The following is a 17,623-nucleotide window of genomic DNA, read 5'->3' as shown; positions in this document are numbered from 1 at the left end:
CAGCTGCCTGGAGTGTGTTCCTGATTTACCATCCTGTGACACTGGTATGTGTGGTTATTGTGGGTACGGGTGGCTCTCCAAATGTTATTTGATTTGTTAAACACAATATATTAGTTCTAGTATTATATTTATTCAATCAAAACATCAAGTGACTTGTTGTGATATCATAAGATGCCCTGTTGTCAGGGTAACATGGTTAAGTTGTATCAATATATCCACTTTTGGCTGAAGTGTGTGTATTTCTCACTTTGTCTGTATATAATATAAACAGTGGATAAACAAACGGGTAATTTTTGTATATTTTCACAGAAGTTATACATTCATTGCTATGTAACGAAAATTAGAGGCGGTTCCATAATTTGTATCACCACTGTAGTTTGTTATGTATGATTGGTATATGTGAAATTATATTTTTGATTTAGGTTCTACACATTTCTTGCTTCCATTAGACAACCTGGCATCAGCTCTTCTCACAGGCACGATATCTGCTGAGAGTTCAGCTAGGGATGAGCAGTTTGAAGCACTGTTTAAACAAATATCCAAGATGGTCTCTGATTATGACAGCCAGACTGAAAATATGCTAAAGATGATTCAGAGGAAGAGAGATGAGCAGGTGGGGAATTAGCTCAATCTTGGTTTGTGTTTAATTAGTTTTTGCACTTTTTGATTTACACTTTTAACTCAATAATGTTTGTTTATTATGTTATACATCAATCATATAATAGTGAAAGATGTAGAATTATTTGTAATTAAGAGCTGGTTCAATACAGAACTCTAACTATAACATATCCCCTACTTCAAGCGGAGAAAAGCTAGCTGAGGTAATGTTGACTCACATCATACATCTGAAAGATTTCCTTATAAGGCCCATGCTGACCTTGATCTCTATGTTGGCAGATTTGCACTCAAACTGAAACATTTGAAATTTGAATAATCTCCCACAAATCACATCTCTGCTCCTTTCAAAAGAAAAAAACCTAGGCTTAATTTTTTCATCAAATGGTCGTACAATAACTGTAGCAGTATTGGGTTGTATCAACCAATCTTAATCATTTCTGTCAGTTTTACTTAGCTTAAGATCCATGGCTATGGTAATTCCTCAATGATCTTCAATTCAATTCTTCAACACACACCTACAATAGCAAATTAAATTGATATTTTAATTTTTTATAGAATACATGGTCTATTAGACAAATTAAAAATAACATAACTTCTTGTTCTGTCTGAAATAAAATAAAGCAAAAAATGTTTTTACTGTACCTAAAAATGCAATGTCTGCCTAACTTTTCGTTAAATGATAGGCTAAAATATAGTTTTTGATAAGACTAAAACTCATGTCCCAGATATTCAGTATGGTCTATTGATACTCTAACGCCCGCACCAATCAATCATCTCTAAGCCTTTTTGAAAAATTGTACCTATTCCCTGAACTTCATTAACACATAATCTTACACAGTAAATTAAATATTGTATATATCCATAGAAATAACTACATGGATAATTTATCACTATATTTATGATAACTGTAATTATAGCATCACAATTATATATTCAATTGTGGTGCTATAATTTCTACTATGCATATAGTTGGTATTATCAAGGTGGCCATAAAAATAATGCATTATAATTATTGCACAGATTATTATGATAACTATGCTTATGAGTGTAACTACAGTGATTACATCAATATTTTGATAGTGATGTCATCGCTATTATAATGGTGATGACATCACTATTATAATAGTGGGTAATAAGCAAATGGCTTTTATTCAGATTAAAACTATTTCAATATACCTGTGAACTGCCTGAGAAGAAAGTGAGTTTCCAACTTTGTATATCTAGAGGGACATTCATCAGTGATGTTTATATTCATGTTTTGTATCAGATTTGACTATAACTGTAGATAAACTCACTGAAGGAGCAGTATGATGAAATAGAGAAGAAGGTGCTTGAGAACAGACAGAAGTCTAAAGTACACATTACTGACTTTCTGGAGGATGTTGTTCTTGACAAGTGGAGAAGTCTCAGGAATCACAGAGAAATGTTGGAGACTAAAATCAAACATTCTCCACCAGTATGTAAATATTTGAATATCTATATTAGAACTATAATAGTGGAGGTGGAATTCAAATAAAGGCTGGAATTGTATTTTGCCAATGGCTCGTCAGGATTTTGGGAAGATTAATGTTCGCCTTTTTTACAGCTGAAGCGAATGTTGCCTATATTTTGCCCTCATCTTTGGTGGAGCGATATTAAACCTTTTGGATGCAGTAACTCCTCTAGCTTACCAAAAATTTGTCAATATAATCTCCTAAAAATTATGCCTTGAAAAACTGAGAAACATCTTTACCAGTTGATATACATTGCTTACAACAATTAGCCTGCAATGATATTAAAACCTCTATCTTGCTTTGCAATTTGTTAGAGCTTTCAAGTTTTATTTCATTCTTTTTGAAGTCATATTTTTACTTTGTATCGGTAGTTACCAATGTTGCATAAAGTTTCATTGCACTTGTTGATGTTTGCTACAGTTTGCAGCCAAAACTAGCTATTCATGTGCAATATATTAGGGATTACGACTGTCAATCAATTGTAAGATTGTATTAATGCAATGCTGCTATCAAATAATAGGCTATAAATCTGCTAGTTTTTAAGTTGTATAATAATAAGTCATCAAATGCTACAAAAATATATTCATGAACAAGCGACATAAACAAACCATAATAATATTACAAGCAGAAAGAAAAATTATGTTTGTAAAACAAAAGTATTTGCATTGTTTGCTCGGATAGCTGAGTTCTTATTGTTGCTTTCGATGGAACGAACATTTCCTGGTTGTCCAATGCCTTCCACAATGTCTTCATACCTCAACTTTTCTGCTGTGCTGCTCAAATAGTTGGTATCAGCGTTCAAACATTGGGTTGGCAAAACAAAACTCTTACATGCTGCATTTAGCACAAATGCAACACGTAAATTTTTCGCTCCCTAAACGTCACATTTGGCCTAAAACTAGTAGTTAATCTACCATCATAATTGTAAACCATATGTACAGTATATACATGTACTTCGGAGTATCAAAACTGAGTTAAACAAGGAACTACTATTAGCCTGGGACAGTTAATAGTTAATTTCATTGGGTGTCTTTCAAAGTTTTAACAAAGAAAAAGCGAAAAAACTTTAAGTTGGAAAATGAGAGAATTGATTGTTATTGACATAAATGACTTATTTTTAACTAGCTGTGCTACCGCCGTTGCCCGGGTAATAAAAAGGTTTTGGTCAAAAAATTGATTTTTATTTAACATGTAACAACATGTGCCATTTTACCCTTCAAACTACATACCATGAGGAAAGTGTTTTGTGTAATTGAAATAGATTAAGAAAGAAAATAAAAACCACTACAGAGGTTTTCAAACTTTATCAAACAACTTTCAAACTCATATTTCCTCATATCATGAAGAAAATGCTTCATGATATGAGTCAAATAAATTACAAAAATTAAACAACTATAAAAATGTTAGGATGTAAATGTGAAATAATTTGCAAGTAATAGCTAAATTGTGTCGCTTTTGCTACGATTACAATAAAAGATGATTCAGTAATAAAACTAATACGAACTAAGGACACCAAATTAATAACAACGATTCTTGCATAGAAGTGTGTCTATAAAAAAGGTTACTGTTCCATCAAAAGCTAGCCATCAAAATTTCGAATACAGAGACACTCCTACTGAATAAACACTTGGCTTGTTAGATTATCCGATTGGTCTGGTAGAGAGTGAAGGGCTGGTAGAGTCATTTACAATACCATTTTTACGTCTGTACCAAGAGGTACCAGTATCATTCATCGAAACTTTGAATTTAATGAGCTTCTGCTGCAACAGTAACCTTTTTTATACACACAATTCCATAAACTCATTTTGCATATTTTTTTCTCAATTCACTTGAACTGTACAAAACCTTTTCATGATATAAAGTTCAAAAGTTAGAATGTTATATGTTGTACATGTTAAATAAAATAATAGTTTCTACACAAGTAATTTTATTATTGTTTACATTGCTTACATGTTTTGTACTTAGTGAATACACAATTTTGTTAGGCTACAGAAAGCTATAATATAATAACATTAAACATATTTATGTTTCTAAATGATCACGAAAAATCAGTTAAGTTTTATTAAACCTCAGAAATTAATTTATCAGAAAATTGATATGTTTTTTGAATTAACAGTTTAGCCTTTTTTAACATGTACAAATGCTAATCAACTGAAAACCTAAACATTGTAATCTTTGCTGTAAACCACATTTGTTTTTTGTTCCATAATAGCTTATACACATGATGTTGGTCTATGTCAAAGTTATAACAATTTTCTAATAAATGAAACATGTATATATATACATATAGGATGACATTGTGAGAGGATTCAAGGCGATGAAGAAACAAATGGACAATTTTATTGTTGAGGAGCTTCCAAAGCTGGAAGTGGGAGAACAACTCCAAGTAAGGCAAACGGGTACGTTAAAACAATAAAAATAAATGATAAAGGTTTACGTCTATACTAACACTTCCACCATAATATTCATCTTAAAGATGAGTCTAGTTTTAAATTTTTATGTTTACAAGTAAAGAAGCAATCTTTGGCGATTGCTTTGAAGGTGCACTGTGTTCAAAGATATGTTAGCTACACAAGCTCACCGTGACAAGTCAAATTATGTAGCCAATCATGCAGGTGTTAAAAGTAGGACACAAGATAAGACAACAATGACTACTAGAAGAAAAACCGCAAATCACATATTTGCATACCAATTAATTAATTAGGAATTTATGATAAATATAGGTTACCATATGTGTTTTCTTTTCATTTTTCAATAATAAACAAATCTTTACAGTTTTTCCAATATTTACCTGTAAGTTAATAGAAATGATAACTGCAATGAAAATGCACAGATATTTGCACTCTACACTCTGGCTATGATATTACATGAAGATAGATTGTTACAGTACCTTTGAGGGCAGAGCTAGTTAAAATTGTAGTCTCATTTACATCCAAGCTATACTCTCAGGCTAAAATATAATAAAGACACTGTTAAAATATTTGTTCGCTGAGTTACTAAATGTTAGCCAGTGTCTACATGCATCTGCTCTCAGGCTAAAATATCATAAAAACACTCTTACAATATCTTTGTTTTTATAACTTAATTTTTTGTCTCTCTAAAAGTTTTAGTACATCTAAATTTTAGTCAGTTGATAAAAGACTCCGTATTTTTATTATTCCTACTAATTTAATATTACACAATTTAATATGTTAAACTTTCTGATGTCTCTCGTGGATTATTTAAGCCAATGAGTAATTTAGTCATTCTTAACTCTTTTCTAGGATGTTGTGCTGCCTGCCTACATAGAAATATGCATACTAATGCTAATTCTTTTTCTGTGCTGCTTGCAATTAAATATTTTGTTACACCTAATAGGCATGTAATTATGTTATTATATGGTTTATGTTTCAGGTGAAAAGCGTGAGATTGAGTTGAAGATTGTTTCAGCTGAGGACATAGTAGTTAACAATAACCAGCACCCTGTAGTCCTTCAACAACCACAACTTCCTTTATTCCAGCCTCCTCCAAAGTCTATAACTCTACTCAAATCCATAAAACTACCATCAGAGCCTATATCAGTATGTCAGCATGAAGGCGTTACATATGTAGGATTGTATAATGGTACAGTCAGTAGAATTGATAGCAACTACACGCTGCATAACTCAATCATCTCTACTTCTGGTCGTGTTGAGTCCATCAGCCTCCATGTGAACAGACTATACATATTGTCTCGTAGTGAACCTTGCACGGTAAGTGTTTATGATCTGTCAGGACAAGTGGTCACAACCTGGCAGCACCCTTATCATGACTATTACTGTAGCATGCTGACTGTATCATCAGGTAATGTAGTTGTTGCTGACCCTCCTAACAAGAGACTAACTGTTTATTCTCTCACTGGTAAGACTCTGCGCAACATCAGCTGCCCCCTTTTGAGTAATAATATGGTCTCGATATGCGCTGGATATGGTGATGATGTCATCATAACTGACTGTAAGACAAAGAAAGTCTTCAGATTTAACATCACCACTGGGAATGTCATGTGGACTTTCACCCATCCTTATCATCTACTAGGTCTGGTGTGCTATGGAGACTACATACTGGTAGCTGCATTCAACAGCAGTATCATCTACACACTCAACTATACTACAGGTAAGTTGTTTGTATGAGGTGCTGTTAGTAACATTTATTGTGAGTTTCATGTTGGCTTATTAAGTATTTCATAAATTAGTAAAAGGTTTTGACAGAAATTGTTTTAAATATTTAATAAAATTGTTTTATGATATTGCTACTAGGATCTTTAAATCCATTATCACTGACACTCTGATTTCTTCAATTAAATTAGAGTATTCTATTCTTCGAACTTTCGTAGTTGGTCATGGAGATCTCCTTTGACTGCGTTACAATATAGAATATACTGGGAGTAGGTTATGGTTTATAACTAGTTCAGAAGTACTGCAATATGTCGGATAGTTTATGTATAATTTCCTATTTATAATTTAATATGAGTAATAATAATATTATCATATTAATATATAGAGTATATACTCGACTGGTACATCCTCCTGTTTCTTGTAATGACAGTTAATGTTACATATAGGTTTGCACAAGTAAACATAGAATTGTGACAACTTTCTTCTAGTAAATTAGGCAAACGTCCAAATGATAGTCTTCTCGAATATTTCATCAAGCAGAGCAAGCCAGTGCTCAGGTACCAGTTTTAGGCTTGTTGCTTAAAAGATCCAGTCAATTATTGACTTACACCTTGATATAAATTTTAACACATCTGCAGCGATGAAAATTGACAGCTTACAATAAAAACTTGTTCTATTTATACGCATTTCATATTTTTTATATTTTTTATTTGATTTTTAAAGATACTTTTTGCTGAAGTTTCATTTGATGCCTTTTGTTTAGTTTTTATACAATTACCTGATGTAGTCACCCGTAAACTTTTAAGTGTGGAATAAATTAGAAAAATACCTTAAATTCTTATGAGAGTATTTTACAGATATTTTACAGTAAATTCTAATGAGAGTATGCACATCATCTTATGGCAATTTTGGCATACAAAAGAGTCTTAGAAAGCATTAAAACAATTATACAAACAAATGTTACAGTAACATCTATAACAAGTTTGTTTGTAATCACTTACCACACTATTATTATAAATTAGAATAACGTTATCTTTTCAGTAAAACATTTATCATGTACTCTTTGTGTAGTAATTATCCAAACACATATACAATACGTGTAGATGTGATGATTGTACAGTAGTAATAATTATGATATTCATATACTTTTATTACAGGTAGGAAAGTATCAGAGATGAGAGGTGCTGGTATTGGTCATGGCAGTATTTGTAGTTTGAGTGTTAATGGTAACACCTTGGTTGCACCCCAGTGGCATACTAACAATGTGTTCTTCTATAAACTGAGTGAGAAATAAGGACCACATTCTTATTAATCATCATATAACAACATTCATGATCAGGTTTCATCAAGACTGACTACTCTACAGTAAAGTTATACTAACAGTATCATTATTATTATCATCATATTTTATCTTCTATCAACTTTCTTAGCTAAATGACTGACTGTATGATCTTAAACTGCTTATTTAGATGTAGTGCTGTCAGAAGTTAAACTTTACCATTTGCTCTGCTGCCACAGCCTCATCTTGTTAAGGGGCAGAACATGCCAATTATTTGGTTTCACATCATGACATTTTCTAAAGCATGAAATTTGTGTTCCAACCTTAAATGTACATTTATACATGAAGTTTATATACTTTTGTGATTATCAAATTATACATTAGCAATGAGGCTGACAAACATTATCAATTTTAAGGATGATTTTGAATAAGATTCCTGTAAGGTGATTACCTCCCCTCTTTATTTCTACGTTGTCGCGTATGAACAAATGTTGCAGAACTTATTTTCACGTATAATTTGAATGCATGAAAACTATTACGGGCATAAAAATCTACATGGGCATGGATATGAAAATCGACAAGGACATGAGTATGGGTACTGACATTGGAATGGTCATTGATCTTAGGCATGAGCTGGAACATGGAACTGAATATCAACGATAGCTCGGGCTTAAAATTTGATGAAGACATGGGTGTGGCCATAACCTTGGTTGCAGTCAAAAACCTGGCCACTTTAGTAGATATGGATAGACATAGACAAGGCCATAGTAGCTAATGTCAGCACAAAGCTAAATATAATGCAATAATTGTCTTCACATTTACTGTATAGATAATCTATGCAATAATTGTGAGTACTATGATAAGATATTCAGTCCTGCTAACAATCACTCTAACTTATTATATAAATTACTAGCATATAGCTTTTATGCATTCTATTTATTCCTCAATCAATTTTAAAATCATGTAAATATTTTAATGTTACTTTTGTTGAAAAATGAACTAACCAAATAATATTGGAGTTGAAACCATACTTCGATAAAACCCACTTTGTGTGTGTACGCACACACGCACAAAGTGCATACTATAGGGTGAATACTACATGGTGCATACTATAGTGCATACCTACCATTAAATATGTGCAAATACCCACACACTCATCACACACGCTCAGACACACGCACGCACACCCACACACGGTCTTGTAAATGCATGCAATTGGGGACGCGATATTTTTACCATCACTTTGAGGACATTTTTCATCTATCATTAAGAGCTTTAAAAAATAACATATTAAAACAGTTTTTGTTGGGTTTACAAATGCACTGATTTTTGGAGCTGTCATCTTATCCGTTTTTCAGTTATAGCTCATGAGAATTTAACACTAACTTTGGGGACATCACATCACACACATGTATGAATTTTTTATCTAATAAACGGGGACTTTTGCGTAGAGAAGATAACTCTGGCTTATTTTTGTTTTTTTCAACCATTTTGGAGTTGTCGGTATGTGATAATTTTCCCACACTTTTGTAAATGTACTTGTAAAAGTTATCCATCACTAAATTTTTCTCCAAATGTCAACTTAGAAGTTTAATAGTTCTTTATTAAACCTATTTAAAGTACTAATTCTACATATGTATGGTGCGCAAAGGTTGAATCGACCTTAGACTTTTTATGTTTAGTAATAAATTCAGTGTAATCAAGTGCTTCACAGAATTTACGGTGATCTGTTCAAGTTAAGGTTTTGAATTGCAAACAGCCAGGCCTGGATTGCAGGCTGATGTCTATCTAGATTTAAGACTTTTCAACATTTAACGCGAGTATGTTCAAGGTAAACATTTTAACATAGTTTTCATAGAACTCTTAAGCCCTGAATAGGCAAGAAATTTAATTACTATAATCGATAAAGTATTTTGCTACATCTCATTTTATCACTACCAAAAGCAGCTATCAGAAAAATTACATTGCGCGATCATGAGTTAACTTTTTTTTTTTAAAGTAAAAATAACCAGGCAAGCAAATGTGAGTAATTTTTTTTAAATCAGGAAGCCAAATAAATTTGGATACAGTTAATTTTAGTCATACTTTTCTGTTTGGTTGCACACGATGATTACCACTTTTAATTTAAACTTTTGTGCAATTCTTCTGTTTGTAAGCCATGCATGAAAAGCCAAGCATAGGCGGAGACATATTAGAATCAAGCTTTGGAAATGAAGCATTGGTATCTCCAATATGCCTAATGTAAGCCCAATAACTTTTACCTTATATAAATATCATTATGTTTAATAAAACGTGTTATCCGTACCAAAAATTTGCCTTCTATTACATTTTCTTAAAAATATATTGAGTTGCCTATCTTTGCAAAAACCATACATTTAATTGTAATTCTATTCAAATATTTAATAACAAGATTGACTGAACTTTTAGTGCAGATATGACCAAAAGTATGCAAAATATTTTAACCATTAGCTTGGGAGTGTTAAATAAATACTATCACTGCACACACTGATTTGAGCTATCTCGGTACTATTGAAATAAACTTTGTTCCATTTGAAGGCGTGTACGTCATTCAAATTATGTATGATACTACAGACAATGTTTTTTGAAGTACTTGGCCAGTTATTGTAACTGCAAACCGTCAAAGATAGTCTCAAATATGTTGTCATACAATTTTTCTGATGTATGATGTAAACATAAAAGAAAAGTGTGTTTGTATTAGTATACAGGTATATTAGTTATTTATGTACAATTGACAAACTATTAGAAGTGCACACGATATCACAAATTCGCTCAATGCTAGTCAAATAGGGAGTCTGTACTTTTCACCATCAACTATTTAGAGGTCAATATGAACACAAGGGAATGTTTGGTATTTTAATCAGCAAGTTTGTAACCATTAGTTTAACAAATTAGTAGAAATATTATCATGAAAATATATCCCAATATTGGTAGTAGAAAAATTATCGCAGGTGTGTATGATATTTTTACTATTGATTTTGGGACACTTACTGATTATTTTATTTGAAATCACAGTCATCATCATTCCTAATACCATTGCTGCTCGATGTTCCAAATTTAATGCCAAAATATCAACTCCAATGAATGTGCTTTTTAAGAAGCTTTTTGAGCACATTGACCAATTAAAACAGAAGAACACAGTCAGTCATAGACAATGTCAACACCATTGCAACAATATGTCCCCAATTTGATGGTAAAATTATTCTCACAGGTGTGTATGATATTTTAACCATTGATTTGGGGACATTGACTAATTATTTTATTTGAAATCACAGTCATCATCATTCCTAATACCATTGCTGCTCAGTGTTCCAAATTTAATGCCAAAATATCAATCCCAATAAACATGCTTTTTAAGCAGTTTCCTGAGCACATTGACCAATTACAACACAATAACTCAGTCAGTCATAGAATATGTCAACACCATTGCAACAATATGTCCCCAATTTGATGGTAAAATTATTCTCACAGGTGTGTATGATATTTTAACCATTGATTTGGGGACATTGACTGATTATTTTATTTGAAATCACAGTCATCATCATTCCTAATACCATTGCTGCTCGATGTTCCAAATTTAATGCCAAAATATCAACTCCAATGAATGTGCTTTTTAAGAAGCTTTTTGAGCACATTGACCAATTAAAACAGAAGAACACAGTCAGTCATAGACAATGTCAACACCATTGCAACAATATGTCCCCAATTTGATGGTAAAATTATTCTCACAGGTGTGTATGATATTTTAACCATTGATTTGGGGACATTGATTAATTATTTTATTTGAAATCACAGTCATCATCATTCCTAATACCATTGCTGCTCGATGATCCAAATTTAATGCCAAAATATCAATCCCAATAATTATGCTTCTTAAGCAGTTTCCTGAGCACATTGATCAATTATAACAAAAGAACACAGTCAGTCATAGAATATGTCAACACCATTGCAACCATATGTCCCCAATTTGATGGTAAAATTATTCTCACAGGTGTGTATGATATTTTAACCATTAATTTGGGGACATTGACTGATTATTTTATTTGAAATCACAGTCATCATCATTCCTAATACCATTGCTGCTCGATGTTCCAAATTTAATGCCAAAATATCAACTCCAATGAATATGCTTTTTAAGCAGTTTTCTGAGCACATTGACCAATTAGAACAAAAGAACACAGTCAGTCATAGACAATGTCAACACCATTGCAGCAATATGTCCCCAATTTGATGGTAAAATTATTCTCACAGGTGTGTATGATATTTTAACCATATATTTGGGGACATAGAACAATTATTATGTGTGAAATCACAGTCATGAACAATCAAAAAACCGTTGCTGTAAGATGGCCGTTATTTGACAGCCAAATATCTCAGACATGTTTACACTATTTTAAACATTCGTATGGTCGCATTAACCAATTATGATCAAATAATGTGCAGTTTTAAGCCATGTAAATTCATCATGCCAAGATGTCTCAATTTGATCACAGAACTATTATCACATATGCATATGACTTTACAATTTTTTGTAAGTTCACTTACAGTCACTAATCATTTCAAAGCATCTGGGCTGTGGGAAAATCTCTCTAATTTAATAGCACAAATATCGCAGGAAGTTTTAGTTATATTTGAACCATTAGCTTGAAAAAATTGATCTATAATTGTAAGTGCACACTTATTCGCCAACCATCTTAAAGCGAATGTGTGAGAAGACTTCACCAATTTTGTGCTAAAACTAATATTGCAACTGTGAATGATTTTGCTTTTATTAGTTTGAAACATTGATCAATTATTACCAATCTACACACAGTGATCAAGCATCTCATAGCTATTGTGACAAGATGTCCCCAAATAGATGCTAAAATACCATCACCAGTGTTTATAATTATGTAACTATTCTGGGAAGTTAGCCAATATGCAACTCCGCTCACAGTCGTACAACAGCTCAAAGTATCTGTAATAAAATGTCCCTATTGCTCGCTTCATTATCTCCACAAAGCTTGTATGATTTTTTAACCATTTGCTTGGGGATATTGAGCAATTATTACAAAAGCAGTTTGAGTGATATAGCATCTCAACGCCATTGTGCTATGTTGTTGCTAATTTGAGGCTTCAAATATAACCACGAGTTTGCATGATCTTTTAACCATTGGTTTGAAATAATTGTCAAAATTTACTGGTGCATAAATAGTATTAATTCATATCAAGGATGTTACAAAAAGTTTCCTTCAGTTTGTTGTTACATTTGATGACAAAGAATAAAATATCTCTATTTTGGAAAGATGAATACCGCAACAAATACTTATTATATTACAACCATTAGTTTGGAACATTACACAATGATTAAAAGAGCACAATTAGTCGCCACCAATCTCAAAACATTTGTAATAAGATGTTCCCAAATTGATGGTAAAAATATCAGTGCATGAACATTTGCTTGTATGGCCATTGGTTTAAAAACATAAAGCAAATATCATAACTGTACATACAGTCATAAAATTTCTCAATGCTGTTTCAATAACTACGAATATTATCAAAACTGTGTATTAAAATACAACCATTACTTTTAGAATATTAATGAATAAATTAAGTATACTTTCATCCATAAAAAATTCATGAAACATTGAGAAATTGGAGGTGTGTTTGTTGTTTCAACGATTAATTTTGCAAACATTAGTTTAACCAAATAATAGAAATAGCATTGCGATAATATATCCTCATTTCGATTTTGGAATTATCATCATGGGTGTGTATGACATTGAACCTATTAGTTTGGGATTTTTACCAATTCTTGTACGGAAATTATTAGGTGTATTAAAAAATATTGATTTTCTTTCAAATATTTGCATGATAGAAACTATTGAGCCTATAATTGGCACAGATACACAAGACAACAACACTAATGCAATACAAATATAATATAATTTGTGTACAGCTAAAAGACAATTTTGCAACTAAAGGTGATTTGCTGTCTGCTAAGTAGGTATTTGCCAGAATTATTTATCTTCAGAATCTGTGAAACAAAATACAACCTGTCAAACACATTTCACTTGCTATGCCTGTTTGGCTTTTAATTCATATTGAAGTTTTTAAAAATAAAAATAGACAGTAACTATCAAATTCTTTAAGTATTTAATAAATTTTTAATTATAACATTTCAACGTGAAACCTTCGGCAATATTTTACTAAGTCAGTATTGTTTATGATAATAATCATCTATGTGAGCAACATCCAATAATATGAAATATTTTGAAAAGGTGATTCGTCTTTACCGCTAACTGTTGTTCACTTTACTTTTTCGATTCAAAACGCATGGCATAATTCTTGGCAACTGTGCAGTAAGTTGATGAATTGTGAAAGCTGTTTAGATTGGCAAATATGTACGCATGTCTTTAAAAAAATGGGCATAGTGGAAACCATGTGATATAAAATAAAAGTGAGCATGACCATCAGATGTTGCAAATAAAGTTTACAATCTTGTGCCTAGGTAGATTTTCGACAAATTATTTGCAGTGTCTGTGAGATTTACAAGCTACCATTTCATTAACAACATGTCTCACTCACTGAATCTGCTTGGTTTTTAGCTAACCATAAAGCCGCGCACAGAATAGAATATTATAGAACTGCGTAGACAGAAAATGCTAAGTTCATTTAATATTTGTAAAGCGTCTATGCTATTGAGCACAAACTTTATAAGAGTTTAGGATCTTATTTGTCTTTGATTTAGTGTACAAGCAGAAAATGTTATAATCTTGTCATTGTGCAAGAGCAGCGCTGAACTTTACTGATTGCAGTATTGAATAAGTCTCTTTGTTCTCTAAGTTTAATTGATCCTTCTTCAATATTACATAATCATAAGCAGAACAAGACATGTTCAATGTATGACAGGCAAAGTTTCAACAGTCATAAACATGTTGGCTCAGAAAACTCTCAAACAGAGCAGAAAGTTTATTAATGCTGCGAGAGTTTTTCAAAGCAATTATTAATAAAAAGGGGTGGCTATATACATGTATGAGCTACGCAAAGTAAAGTGAGATGAGTTTTCCAATCTTTAAAACTATAGGTAAGCTTTCCAACAAAGGTAGTAAATGGCCAGTTATAGAATAATTCTAAAAAAAATGTTTAGTTCAAATTAGCAATCACAATAGAACAATAAGTAGGTTATTGCACTATTGCTATTGATATCTAAAATTATTTTGTTACAATGCAATTTCTAAAAAGACTTGTGTAGTTTTTCAAACAAAATTACAAAATGACAAAACAAGAGTTTTGGCTTGTGACCTTCCTTGAGTAAAAGACCAAAAGTAATAACTTTGTCAGCAGTAATAACAAACAGTTGACAAGGATCTTCAGGCAATTTTGCAAGTGTGCTTGTGCGAATTTTTAACAAGGGATCTACCAGTTGGTAATTATTGGTGCTCAACACAAGTTTTTGTTTAACTTCGTGTCTAAATTATCAGAAATATTTTTGCAAATTGGTATCATTCCTGCAGACTTTTTATTATTATGAATTTTATAAGCAATTATCAGCCTCTCTTGCTTCATATAAAATTAGCATTGTAATTAAAACCGTTAAATATTTTTAAGTGTAGTATGTTATGGAGAGCATATCTTTAAAGAAAAAATTTCTGCTCTGGATGAGAGGCTGTGTGAAAGTCGCAAACCATATGATCTTATTATTGCCTGCAAGTAACCGTATTGCATAATTTCCTTTGTTCTATTAATAGATCTTGTTGCTGTTTGATGTTGCATCATGATTACCTGGACCCTTGCTGCTTAATGTTTAGCAGAAAATAAGTGGAAAGTAAAAATATTTACTTGGTTCAGGAGATTCTCTACCAACACTGAAAGTATACCAAAACGACGGATATTAAACAAAAATTATTACAAAAACAACGACACTAGAAAACAACTTTGCAATAATCACTCACTATTAAAGTTCTTGCTGTGCAAGCCGGTACATCAACCGAACTATCTAATGTGATGCAAAAGAAAAAAACTTTGAAAGTGTGATATTCCAGCAATCAACTTTGAGAATCATGCATTTTGGGTTTAAAAGATTTTTTCCAATTGCAATTTAAATTAAAAACTAAAGCAAATCAGTAAATACATGACTTCAAACCTTCTATAGTTAGGGTGATATAATTCTATTGACTATCATAATTTTCTTCTGGTATAAGTTGCTCATGGTTAAATTGCATTAAAATTGTCAAAATACTAAATTTCTTTTGAGAAATTGAAAAAGGTTTTATAAGAAATACCCTTCATATTTGTTTTAAAAAGTAACTGTTCAACTCTTTGTAAATTCGAGAGTCCAATTAAATAATTAATTTGTGTTCCATATTACGTTTTGTTTTTCATAATGTTATCAAATAAATCATTTGACAATATTGCCCTATGTCAGTATAGCGTATGATAATAGTAGTCTATGGGAACAACATCAATTTAGATGAAATATTTTAAAAATATGATTTGTCTTGATTGTTAGCTTTTGTTCATTTTAATTTTTCTATTTAAGATGCATGTGATAACTCTTCAGAAACTATGCAGTGATTTGATGCACTGCGAAAGCTGTTTAGATAGGCAAATATGTACGCATTTCCTTAAAAGATGGGCTTAGTGAAAATCATGTGATCTGAAATGAACGTGAGCACGACTATCATTAATCCAAAACAAATGTAATATTTCCTGTTTGAGGCTAGCTAGGTGATGTTGCAAATAAAGTTTAAAACCTGGCACCTGGGTAGATTCTTAAAAACTATTTGCAGTGTCTGGGGATTTTGAAGCCACCATAGCATTTACAACATGTCTCACTTGCTGAGTCTGCTTGCATTTTAGCTAACCATAAAGCTTTGCACAGAATAGAATACTGTAGAGCAAAGTAGATAGAAAATACTAAATTCATCAAATATTTGTAAATTGTATATGCTAGCAAGAGCAAACTTTATGAGAGTAAACATTTGATTTGTCTTTGATTGGTGTATAAAGCATCAAACGTTATAATCTTGTTATTGTATATGACCATCAGTACTGAATAAGTTTCTTTGTTCTCCAGATTCAACTCCTGATTCTTCGATATTACATAATCATAAGCAAGACACTACAGGCTCAAGGTATGACAGGCAAAGATTGAGAAGCGATAACATGTTGGGTCAGACAAATCGCAAACAGCATCAAATATTCACTAATGCCGTGAGACTTTTTCAAAGTAATTATGGAAAAAAGAGCAACTATCAGTAACACAAAGTACAATTAGATGGGTTTTCCAAACATTGAAACTGTAGATAAAATTTACAACCAAAGTTGTCAATGACCAGTTATAAAATAATTCTCATAAAACTGATTAGTTCAAATTAGCAATCACAATAACAATAGAACAATAAGTAAATTATTGCACTATTGATATCTAAAATTAGTTTGCTACACTGCAATCTATAAAAAATTCTTGCGAATGTCAAATAGGATGTTTCCATGGGAAATATTTGACAACATTGATCTATGTCTGTATAGTTTATGTTAACAGTGATCTTTGTGTGCAACATCAATTCAGATGTAATATTTTGAAAATATGATCCGGCTTGATTATTACAGGTGGTTCACTTTATTTTCTCTATTTAAAACATATAACATTACTCTTTGGCGCCTGAGTAGTAATTTGATGCATTTTGAAAGCTACTTATATTGGCAAATAAGTACGCATTTTCTTAAAAAGATTGGCATAGTAAAAACAATACGATTTAAAGTGAATGTGAACATGAGTATCATTAATACAAAACAAATACAATTTGTTCTGTTTGAGGCTAACTGGGTGATATTGCAAATGAAGTTCAAAATCTCGCGCCTAGGTAAATTATTGACAAATTATTTGCAGTGTCTGTGAAATTTACAAGCTACTATTTTATTAAAAACATGTCTCACTCACTGCATCTGCTTGGTTTTTAATTAACAATAAAGCCTTGTGCCAATAGAATATTATAGAACGGAGTAAATGGAAAATAATAAACTCATTGAATATTTGTAAATTGTATAGCACAAATTTTATGGAAGTAAACATCTTATTTGTCTTTGATTTGGTGTGT

At 31.7% G+C, this 17,623-nt stretch overlaps 1 protein-coding gene across 1 annotated transcript; it reads left to right on the top strand.

Moving 5' to 3' along the window:
* The first annotated feature begins 577 nt into the window (after window positions 1-577).
* Window positions 578-7,964, top strand: LOC137401831 (uncharacterized). The gene is made up of 7 exons (XM_068088304.1): window positions 578-613; window positions 771-821; window positions 1,904-2,074; window positions 4,402-4,510; window positions 5,505-5,842; window positions 5,996-6,242; window positions 7,402-7,964. Exons 1-7 carry the CDS (start codon window positions 578-580, stop codon window positions 7,536-7,538), a joined length of 1,089 nt encoding a protein of 362 aa, XP_067944405.1. The 3' UTR covers window positions 7,539-7,964.
* Window positions 7,965-17,623: the final 9,659 nt, after the last annotated feature.

The sequence above is a fragment of the Watersipora subatra genome, chromosome 8 (genome assembly GCF_963576615.1).
Source record: "Watersipora subatra chromosome 8, tzWatSuba1.1, whole genome shotgun sequence".
In the NCBI taxonomy this organism is placed as follows: Eukaryota; Metazoa; Bryozoa; class Gymnolaemata; order Cheilostomatida; family Watersiporidae; genus Watersipora; species Watersipora subatra.
Note: the sequence above shows the minus strand (reverse complement) of the source record. Positions and strands in the feature narration are given on the sequence as shown.